At 36.9% G+C, this 12,179-nt stretch overlaps 1 protein-coding gene across 2 annotated transcripts in view; it reads left to right on the top strand.

The window, feature by feature from the left end:
• slc30a7 (solute carrier family 30 member 7) overlaps window positions 1-6,412 on the top strand; it is a 72,577-nt gene extending 66,165 nt beyond the window's left edge. For both annotated transcript variants that reach the window (XM_043699661.2, XM_043699662.2), the window contains exons 9-11: window positions 711-801; window positions 890-1,039; window positions 3,744-6,412. In XM_043699661.2, coding sequence (XP_043555596.1) covers window positions 711-801; window positions 890-1,039; window positions 3,744-3,791 — 289 coding nt within the window. In that variant the 3' untranslated portion in view covers window positions 3,792-6,412. The remainder of the gene's footprint in view (window positions 1-710; window positions 802-889; window positions 1,040-3,743) is intronic.
• Window positions 6,413-12,179: the final 5,767 nt, after the last annotated feature.

Here is a 12,179-nt window from a genome sequence, read left to right as displayed (position 1 = left end):
ATCATTCTACACCACCTAAATCATGTCTTCCTGCTAGCTGCTTTGAAGCTCCAAAGGGACTGCCTGAAAAGGGAAACAAAGACTAAGAAAACCACAGCACACCAAGTTGAGAGCTGGTGCATTTGTATTCTTCCAGTTTATAGTGCCTGAAACTTCAACCAATTTCAGTCAGGTGATATTACAAACCGGCAGGAATAAAGACCTCCAAATGAATCCTTGCAATCAGGCCAGATTAATGAGGTATTTCTGAGGGCATTAATTGAGCATCAGTTAATCCTTGAAAGAAGGAAGTCATGTCCTATAATAATTTCATGATCTTATATTGATAACAGTGGCATTGCACAAATCTATAATTTACACAAATCTGTAATTTTAACAAAGTCTATGCATGTTGTGGCCAGAAGAGTTGAGCATTGCTCTAAGTGAGTGGACATCAATGAAACCACTAAGGGAATGAAACAGTGAAAATGAATCCAAGCTTAGATCAGGTTATTTGAGTGTTAAAGTTCACTAAATACATGTTTAGTCTGCGATTTTCCCTTGTCATTAATTTTCTTTACTGCCAAATTTCAGGATAGAGGGAGTGCCGGAACTACACTAATAAAAACAAATTGTTGCGTAATGATGCATTTTAAAGCAGTGATATACCAAGCAAAGTTTAATGCTGTAGTACAAGACCATTCTTCTGACAATATTTCTTTTTCTGATAGTGTTATTCCACTCTTAAAGCAATCCATTGGGATTTTAATGCAACGTACTCCTCCAGCTTTGGATCATGTGCTGCCCCAGTGCTATCAGCGGGTAGGTAGAAGAACTTCTATATGCAGTATTACAAGAGGAAAGAAAGTGCAGTTAAACTGGAACTCGTCATTCTCATTTATTCTTCCAGGTTCAACACTTGCAAGGAGTTTATAGTATAATTGATCCTCACTTTTGGACGTTGTGTAGTGAAGTCTACATTGGTACAGTAAAGCTTTTGGTTGCTCCTGATGCAGATGCACGATGGATTTTGAGTCAAACACACAACATTTTCACACAGGTATATAAAGAGGTTATTTCCACTGTTCTATCATGAGTGTTTCTCTTTACCAATCTACAAGGTTCAGAAATTGTTGATGACTATTTAAGAATTATTTTTATGATGCAAAGTTTAAGGTTCTCATAAAAATTAAACTATTTGTTTGCAAAATGCTTCTTACTGACAGTGTGCACAATATTCTGCCATTTGTATGACTAAGGAAATGTATACTAAACTTAGTTTTGCTTAGTCTCTGGTAATGTAGACAAGCCTAAATTTATGATTGAATGGTCATTTGAAATTCCTAGGAAGCAGCCATTCTGTAGCACAGTAGTGGACTGGTTGGGCCGAAGGACCTGTTTCCACACGTAGGGAATCTAATCCAAAAAAAAAGTTAAGAGGTTAATTAGGAGAATGGTTTTACTGGTTGGAATTGACACTGATTTAATGAGTCAGTTATACCAAGTAGTAACAATAGTGGCACTTCAAACCTACTATTATGGAGTATTTATTTGAAACAGATTAGTTTATGGTTTGCTACAGAAGAATGGTTAAAATGTACTAGTCGATCATAGACATAGGACATAGAACATTCATCTTTGATACTCATTGATTTTGCAGGGTCTTTGTGTCGAGGGTGGCTATTCAACACCTGACATATTTAAGGGTTGTCTAATGGGCAAAGTGCACAACAAAGGGCAAGAAAATATTGCCAATTTGTCATGTTTTGGAGGTTTGGGCTGTTTAGTTCCTGAGGTCAAGTAGGAAATGACTGAATGCAGGTTTTGATAGTGTCTGTATCTGTAACACTGGTGGCTCTTCATTATGTAGATGCAAAAAGATAAAAGCCCAATTCTTTCCACCACAACATAACTCAGCCTCACACACCATGGGTTCACACTTCTGGCTATGGAAAGTTTCTGATATTTTCATTATTTTAAAGACCCACGAGTATGACCACAGAGTCTACTGTTATCCCCAAGCTTGCCCCGATAATGACCTGCTTTTAAATGGAATTAATTGATTGACCCTCCTCCTAACGTCTTTACAGCACTTTGAGATCTGAAAACTGGCCACTAATTCCTTTAGATGCAGTATCATTTTTCAGCATTCTGTATGGTATTTTCTGGCATGCTAAACTTTCATCATTCACAGACTTTGGATTTTTCTTCAAGGGGATTACAACGTTGCTCATGAGTTAGGGTATACTTTCTAGAAATTATGCTCTTATTGCTTAATAACTTCTGCTCTTTATAAGTTATCACAAGTGTTTCCAACAGTTCCCTCAGCACCTTGTTATAATTAACTTTAAACTAATGAATCCATTCTTTCCAAGTTTTGGCTTTGTCAAATTAAGCACCACACAGGCCTCTTTCCAGTCTCTGCAAACAACTATAATTGCCATGAGCTCAGCTATTTAAGCTAGTGGCTTTTAGCACAGTCTCCATTTCTTTTCAGAATCTAGGGTGAAGACCACATGGCACAGGAACATGTTTGCTTTAAGAACCCTAATTCTGGCTGGACCATTCTGCATACATGTCTACATACTCAGTCATAATCTTTCTTCTGTCTAACATGTCTTATGACTAAGTAGTAAAGATCAATGTGATGTACCATGTAAAATTTTGATCACATCTTAAGCTTCCATTACAGGCCCTATACGGTCCTTGATGGCTCTTTTAATTGCAAGCTAACCATTAAAGGTCTTACCATCACTGGCAGCTTACTCTATCATCTTTTCAATTATTCCTTAATCAATTTTATAAACTGTTTTATTATCTCCAGAGTATCTTACCATATATAACTCCTTTTAGGTGCACAAATGGTTTTGGAAATATTGTTTAAATGGTACTGTATTTGTCCTTGTCTAATAGGTTTCCCAAGTATCTTGACTTAAGTCCATTGTTTTTTGTCAGTGGAGGCCCCTTCACAAACTGGCACTCACATTGAGATTTAAAACATTGCTATTGATAATTTAATAGGCTGATGTGATTTTTGTTCTTTGCACTTGAACTGATTGACTTGGTAGGCCATTTCAGAGGGCAGTTAAGAGGCAATCATATTGCTGTGGATCTGGAGTCCAGATATCTCTCCGAAGGATAGCAGATTTCTCTCTCTGAAAAAAAAACACCAGTGACCAAAATTAGCTTTTACAACAATTGATGATTGATCACCATTAATGAGACCAGCTTTATAGTCCACTAGTTAACATCATGCAATCAGTGGCATTCATAAAGGAAAGAACATCTTGACTATATAGATTTTAACATGATAAAATGATTTGGCTGGGGTATTTAACCTTCTTTCTTTTGTGAATCCTGTACTTTGTTTTCTAATGGAGTAGGTGTTTTTGTTGGCTGAAAGTGGTAGGTAGTGCATAAGATGACCTCTTCCACTCCTCGTCTCCCCCCCAATGCACAATGTTGACTGCATGTTTACTGAGTAAAACATTTCCAAGACAACTACACAGGAGCATGCTGCTGCAAAATGTTGCATACAATACCAGTTGTGTACTAGAACATGATGTGGTGTAAAATTTAGCATAAAAATTCACAACACTTTGGTTGCTGAACATTTTATGAATTTGTATGTTTGCTTAAATGGAAAGGGGGAAGCATTGCGTTATTTACTGATATTGAGAAATTTTGATAGTGAGGATGTAACACATTTCGACTTCATTTTACTGAGTAAGTAAACAAAACTTTTTATTCCTTTTTATTCACAGGCAGGAGTAAGACAGCTTTATGTCCAGATTGACTTTGCAGCACTGTAAGATTGTCTTAAAACACTTGGGTCCAAACCCTTGTTGCTGGGATCAATAAATAGATTTAACTGCTGTTGGGTTGCTGGATTGAAACATCACCATACAGTGCGCTTGATATCAACTGAGAACTATTTATTTGCAATCGTGGAAGGCTCTTCTCAAAAGAGATGAGAAACAGTGAAGTAATCTGCATAATCACCACCCACTAGATCTGGAGCCACCTTTATGTCTAGACCTGAAGTGTCTTATTTCATCTTGATTTTTATCAAGGAATTATAGCCCAGTCAGCGTTCTAGTATATGATGAGCCAAGCATCGTGTTGGTATAATCCTGCATCCTAGCAGATATGTTCCCACATTTCCTCCTATTCCTGTTCTTGTAAATATTGTTGTCCTGACTATCATTCCACTCCATAATGATTATTTTCTAATTAGTTGTACACTATACATGTTGAATGAAATGAACCATATTCAGTTTCTGAAGTGCCTTTTTCCAGTGGACATGAATTAATATTGGAAGCATAGAGAGTGGATACTGGACCCATTGGGACACATTTTATAATCATTGACCAGTAGTGAGCATCATGGTGATCAGCATGATTTTCATGAATTTTAAGTTTTCATTTTGAAATGAGGGGGTGTTGGGATGTGAGCAAACTTATCCTTTTTTTTGTAGTGGTGGGATATGTATAATATTTTCAACACCATTAATACTCGTGCTGTTCATTATATGCTGACTGATATAATGGAATTCCACTTGCATCATGGCAATTTTGCACATGGATGACTGTTTATCCTGGATTGGGCTGGGGTTGAAAATGGACAGTGTGGCAGAAGACACATGCACAGTGGATCTGATTAGAAAACAAATATTCTTAACATAAAATGTGAACAGTTTTTTTTAAAAAAAGTGTCCTCATTCCTACTTGGACTCTGCTTGTTTGCAGGTGATCTGCTCTTAGGTAAAGTTCAGTAAAACTACGGTTTTAAACACTGAAAATGAGCTTTCTTAATTGGTTCTACAAGTCAAAATACTGCAGATGCTGGAAATCTGAAATATAAACAGAAACAAAATACTGGAAATACTCAACAGACCACACAGCTTCTGTGCATCAAGGAACCATGAATGTTTTAAGCTGGTGTCCTTTCAGAAACTGAGAAAGATGCTGCTTGGCCTACTCAGAATTTCCAGCCTTACCTGTACACATTTATGAACTGCTTAGCTAACTTTAGATTCAAAGAGGGATTTTTTAATAATGCCAGAGACTTGCCAGAAGGAATGGTTATATTGTGAGTTGATATGTTTAGTGAATGGTTTCTCATTAATGTTTGTGTTGGTCTAGTTTAAACCGGTATTGTGGACCAAGCAAGTGCAAAACTTTGCCGTCAGCAAGAGGTTTGATAACCTGATTTCTCTTTCAGTAGATTGTTACTATACTGAGGCTCTGGGAGCACTGGTTCTAATGGAACTTAACAGAGTTTAAGTTGCAAAGTAATGATGAGAAGACTAACGAATAATCAGTGCCCAGAGTCGTGTTGCCTGTGTATCATTGACTTGAGTATGTCAGAATTCCACAAGTGGGAGTGATTGCATGAGGTGCAAAGCAAAGGACTGCAGCCTGCTTGCAATCTAGAAACCAGACAAAGTTTTGTTTTGTTTTAGCTGTTTTGACAATGAGTGGAATCAACTCTGTAAATTATTGAAGTTCATCTGGCAATTAAATGGTTTGGTGAAGTCAGCTGCTTAGGGAAAATAATTGGAATATGAAGCAGTATCTTACAATGATTGCCAAACTGCATTGTTCAAGGCAAATGTTTACAGCTTAAAAACCTTGGTATGATTTTAAATGTTTACACGCAAGCTGTAATCACTTCCTGTGTGTCTGTGCAGGATAGATTAATAGTACTGCACAGATATTCCCTTCTCCCTCCCGTGCCCAGACTCTATCTGTAAAACAATTTTGATTTGCTTAAGTTCACATCATTGCAGGTCTCTATCTCTCAATTTACATGCTTTCAGTGCTCACTTCCCACAATGTGAGTAACTCTTTATACATGGCAGGTTTATCTGATAAACTTCAATAAATAAATACTTCTGCATCAAAGCAAAAATATTTATATTGTTTTGAGAAGGAATGGTTGCTATTCACTTTAAACAAAATAGTCACTCTGTTGGGTGTAGAATGCATTGTTGCTGCTTCTGGGAACGTTTTCAACATTAAATCAAAGAGGGTCTTTGTTCTGTATCAAGCCTTTGCCTCTACCCATAAATTTAACTGGGCATTTGAGGAGAAGAGAGTTGTATTATTTTGTTTTTTAAAAAAAGGTTGTCAGACTGTAGAAGTTTTCTTTCAGTTTTGCAGCTTTGAACAGGATTTTCTGAAATCACACCTGAAGGTCTTGAGCTATTCAGTTGTTTTTCAAGTTGATTTTAAAAACATTATAGATAAATCTCTTGAAGATCTGAAAAGAGATTCAGTACAGTATTTTAGTAATTTGAAACAGACTTGTAAATGTCACCAAAGCAATTTGAAGTACGCACAACTATGAAGTAAAGTCTCTACAGTAAATTGTCTTTTCAAACAACTTGTCTGACTTATGGAAATATGAATAATAAATATTTTGACAACATTGTTTTGTGTAAGTTTTCAAAATTTTTATTTTATTTTCCATTGCGGGAATGATCACCATTAACAAGCTTCAGATTTAATGCTAAGTTACAGAACAATATTTACTATTAATGCATCTCACACTTGTATGAAATTCCAGGATCACTGATTTTAACATTAGGACAATAACTTGTAACCAACTGGTAGCTCAGGAACTGTAACATAATGTAGTTAAGCTCCATAAGTCTATTAATTATCATGCAAATGTGAGAGTATATATTTGTTTTTCATGATCAGGTAAACAAATTGTCTCATCTCTGCTTTAAAAATAATTCTTTTTTAAAAAAAATAAACAAACATCTTAACACTAACTATTGTGCCTGCACTGAGACAACCGCGCTCTCTCTGAAAGGTTGATCAAGGAAAAATAAATTGAAGATACAATTTGTAGATCAATTAGTCCATAGTTCTCTAAATTATTTTCATCTTGTAATTATTGGGACACTGGGAAGGGGAGGATTTTGGTGTGCTCAAATGAATTTGTGATATTGATGCTCTAAGAAGGAAGGAAGCGTGACTTGATTTGGGGTAATAATATGGAGTAAGTGAGTTCAAAGTAGGAATCTTAATGACTGCAGCACTGTGGAGTTCAATTTTAAATTAGAAATGGAGAAGGCAAGGTTGAAAACATTGGAGTGGGAAGAAAATAAACAAATCACCTTATAACTGGAACCGGAGACTCTACGTGGAGTTTTGAACAAATGTTTTCCAACACCTCAATTCAATGTTACAATTGAATGGGATTGCACGGAGTTACGTTCCATGAAAACACAGTTGTCATGTGAGACCTCTTCTAGATTGCAAGATTGAGTTGACGAAGTGCTCTCACCATTGGGTATAGTGTAAACTTTGGAAATCAACATTTGACCCAGGTATACAGGGGGCTGAAAGATCAGTAGAATCCAGAACAATCTTTAGTGCGAAGGTGTGAAATTGAGAGAGGCCTATGAGGCCATGGTGATAAAAATTGCACATCATGAGGACATTTGTTTCTGAGAGGTAGCGCTGCTGGAGCATCATGCTCCCACATTACTATGATAATCCTAACCATTCAGTTGTCCCCATTTCCAGTCAGTGCTATCCCTATGGAGAAGTTGATCATATCCAGACAGTGTGTAGGAAGAGAGGAAGCCATAATCCTCAAAGCTCTAGGTTGCAGCCATGCACCTCAGAATAAATGTAAATGTGATTCAGCATCCTGAAAAATCATCTAACGCACCTCTGTAGAATCAGACGTTGATGTTAATGAGCAGCATGTTAAAGTTGTGCTCAGACAGCAAGACACGTTTTGTGTGTATTTGTGTTTTCTTGTGTAGTTTGTGTGCTGTCGTGTGTGGTCATGTCTGTCACTTGGTAGTGTGGTCCTGTGTGCATGTCGTGTGGTTGCATATGCATGATCATGTGGGTGTCATTTGAGGTTATGGTCATGTGTGCGCATGTTTATGCTGTTGTGTCTGAGACAGAACTTACTCCTCTGATCTCAGAGCCTCGCTTGTATGTTGTAGAACATTTGCTTGAAAGAGGAAGTCTGCCGGGTTACTTGGCATGCATCTCTACCATCTAAATTCCTCCTGCAATTTGGTCTAAAATTCACAAAACATCAATAAGTTAACTGAATCAACTGGTAGAGCAGACTAATTCAGAGCTTTGACTAATATAAATCCATCAATGTCACAGTGCCCAGTCATTCCAAGGAGTTAGTTCGGGATTTGCACAGTTAAAAATGTTGAGAGCGCAAACTCCAGTTCCTGGAAATGGATGGAACTACCCAGATGAGGAAGAAGTATGTTACAAAAAATTAAATTTAATTTTTAAATATGTTTATAGTTAAATTATACTTTTCTTTAACACATGCTGGTGTTAATGAGGAACATAGTTTTAACATGTGAATCACTCTGGAAGGTTTGATCATATGTTTTTGTGATCACACTTAACATATTTGCAACTGTACATATGAGTACCATTTTAAATTCTAAGTTTAATTTTTTTGTAGGTGGGGCAGATGTCGGTATGTCACACAAACTGAGCATTTTAAGTTGTTCTGTAAATAGAGTATAACAATTGCCTGCAGTTGAACATCTTTAGTTTTACTCTGTGCAATACATGTTGTTCTTTATTTGAAACAAACCCAAATGGAATGGCTTGAAGTTCAGAGTTCCAGAGATGGGGAAACAAAGCTTTTGCTAGACCCACCAAGTTATGGATGTGCACTACATTCACCTGTGCTGCTGTACCTTCAGTGGAAGTGCAAAAATGACTCCTGGTGGAGCTTTGAGGTTCAAGCCTTGTGAAAAACAGATTAGAAATGAACATTGCCACTAACATCTTTAGTAAAGTCCAAGTAAACAAAGTCTACTGCTTTGCCCTCATCAATCATTTTGGCAACTTGCTCAAAAAACTCAAATCAAGTTTGAGACACACTATTTAACTCTTGCAAAACCATGCTAATTATCCCTAATCAATTTTTGCCTTTCAATGTCCATAAATATTTTTTAAAATCACCTCCAACAAAGTCAGGCTTTCATGTCTACAGTTCCTCATTACAACCTTTCCCACCCTCCACTAATGCGGCACCTCACCCATACTTATAGATGATGCAAATATTTCTGCAAAAGGTCTTGTAATTTCCCCCCTTCCTATAACATTGTGATACATTAAATCAAGTCCTGGAGATTTATCCACTTTTACATTGTCTAAGAATGCCTGAACTTCCTCTTCTATATTGAGAACTGTTTTTAAAACATCAAAATTTGTTTGTGTTCTCTAGACTTTTCTCCACAGTAAAAACTGACACGAGATATTCATTTAGTATCTTGCCCAAGTCCTGGGGTTTAACACAAAGATGACTTCCTTGATATTTAAGGGGCCCTACCCTCTCTCTGGTTACCCGCTTGCTCCTAATGTATTTGTCGAATCTCTTTGGATTATCCTTAACCTTATGTGTCAATGCTATTTAATATCCCTCTTTGCCTCCCTAATTTCTTTCTTATATTAATTAAGAGATTCAATTGAACCAAGTTATCTACATCTAAAATAAGATTTTTTTTTTATCCTTGACTAGAACCTCAATATCTTTATTCATCCACTGTTCCTTAATCTTACCAGCCTTACCCTTCACTCTAACAGGAACATAATGCCTCTGAACTCCCTCGAAATCCTCATGCTTGCCAAATATCCTTTTACCTGCAAATAGTCTACTCCAATCAGCTTTTGAAAGTTGTTGTCTCATACCATTAAAATTTGCCTTACTCCAATTAATAATTAATTATAAATCCATTTTTTTTCAATCCAGTAACAACTGCAGAGAAAGGAATCCTCCATTATGGATATTATAGACACTATAATGTACTTTGATAAAGGTTGTCTACCTTCTGCCCTGGCTCTGATCCCTGCAAAATCAACTTATTTCCAATTATTTGTGGGTGGGAGCTTGACAGTGTAGGTCCCTGATTATGTTTCTATTGATGGAGTTGCTCCCAGAAAGAAGATGTATTATTCCCCTTTGACAATCTATCACGATTGCCTTGCAGTAAACTCAATACAAGATCTTGGAAAATTTGCCATGTTTTAATGTTAGAAAATTTGCAAAGGCAGCTGTCAGCTCAGCACATTCCACTCCAAATGACTTGAACCATCTAGATCTGACTTCTCCTCATCAATATATAGATATCATACACATATATAAAAATATACTCATTCCCTCTGTATTCAGTGGAAGAATTCTGTAGCCTCATGGAAGATGACTTTGACAAAGATCTATTATTTGATATAATATAAATCCTGTTTGTGTGGAGATTGCTTTGAAATTAAATCTCAAATTGCATCTACTTAATTACTGGATTGAACCAAAACATTTCCAACAGCTATGATATTTCACTTTGGGATTTAATTGTACATCAGCTTAAAAATGAGGATTTCCTTTATGATGCCCAAACAATTTTTGTGTTGGATAAAGTCCTGCACAATAGAGCACCATTCAACCTAAAATAACAATGTAATATCAACATATGAAGTAGGCCACTCAATAAGATCATAGCTGATCTGTTTCTATTTCATATTCCCATTATTTGTGATAACTTTTGAAACTTAGATTTTTCCTTTATTTACCTTGTCAAGTCTATTCTGGGTCTTGTATAATTCCATCAAATCACATTCAATCTAACCTGCTGTTGAAATGAGCCCAGTCGATCCAATTTTTCTTGAGACAACCTACTTATTCCTACTTATCAGTATAATAAAATCTATGGACTGTCTTCAATGCATTTCTTTATTTCCATAAATAAGGAGATTAAAACTGGCCACAGTATTTGAGATGTGGTCTCATCAATGCCCTTCATAACTGAAGCCTAACAGACCATGCCTTTATAACAAAAAAAAACAGCGGAAGCTGGAAATCAGCATCTGCTCAGTTTTTCCAGCAACTTATGTTTTTTGACGCTTGCTTTTATGTTCAGCTCCACGTCATAAAGGAGAACATCCCATTCGCCGCCTTAATTATGTACTATACCTGAACATTGTTTTTGTGATTCATGTATTGAAATACTTAAGACCCTCTGCATCTCCGAGTTCTCCAGGTATATAATACTCTACCTTTCTTCACTTGGCCTGCCAAGGTGAATATTATAGTCCCAATTTCTTTTCCAGTCAACCTATCTGACTGCATCCCCTTATGACCTCTTCACATGACAACATACTTTCCCACCCAGTTTTGTCATCTGCAAACTCAGTTACCACACCTTTGCCCTTCATCCAAGACATTGAAATAAATGGTGAAAAATTGAGGCCCCAGAACAGACAACTGCAGCATTTACCTGTCACATCTTACCAATCAGAAAAAGACCAATTATACAGTCTGTGTTTTCCACTTACAAGACACCCACACACTCCCTTTATCCACATTTTACTCAATGAAACAATTCCAATAACATAAACATGATTTCCCTCTCACTAAACCATGCTGACTCTTGCTGATTAGCTCGAGCTTTTCTAAGCACCCAGTTATAACAGTCTTCTTGATACATGAACACCAACTAGCCACAAAAAGACATGACCCTCTCTCACTAGTATCCTCACATACAGGTGAGGAAGGACACCACTTCGACTGGGACAGTACATCCATCCTAGGACAAGCCAAACAAAGACGTGCACGAGAATTCCTAGAAGTATGACATTCCAACTGGAACTCTATCAACAAACCCATCGAGTTAGACCCCATCTACCATCCCCTGAGAAAAGGAACAGGAAGTGACTTCACCACAGGAAATGACATCACCAACCCAAAGAAACCCAAACATATAAATAGAAAGCAGGAATTTTCAACATTGCTTCGCATGAGGTCCATTGAAGATGTTACCTAGTAAGGTAACGAAATGTCTGGAAATGAACCTTTCAGCTCAGCGAGCAAACCTACATCCAAAAGTCTTCTTGATCAATTCTACCATCTTCCCAGGATAAATGTCAAGCTGACAAAAATCAACTATGAGCTAGTCCACACACTGTGTTGAGTGCTGGTTTAGATAAACTTGCTGGAAATCTTCCATGCTCATTAATTAACTCTCAAAAGAATGAATCAGGATCTATAATATAACAGACTGAATGGACTTCCAGTCATGTACTCTGCTGACGGCCACATCAACTCAACCTCCTCTACACAAACAACAAAATCATTTGTAAAGATTTACAATTGACATTCCACTGCTACTCTCAGGTTATTTTTTAGCAGGAAAAAC

This window comes from Chiloscyllium plagiosum, unplaced genomic scaffold (assembly GCF_037043375.1).
Source record: "Chiloscyllium plagiosum isolate Xiang-an unplaced genomic scaffold, Cpla_swu_hap1 HiC_scaffold_9, whole genome shotgun sequence".
NCBI lineage: Eukaryota > Metazoa > Chordata > Chondrichthyes > Orectolobiformes > Hemiscylliidae > Chiloscyllium > Chiloscyllium plagiosum.
Note: the sequence above shows the minus strand (reverse complement) of the source record. Positions and strands in the feature narration are given on the sequence as shown.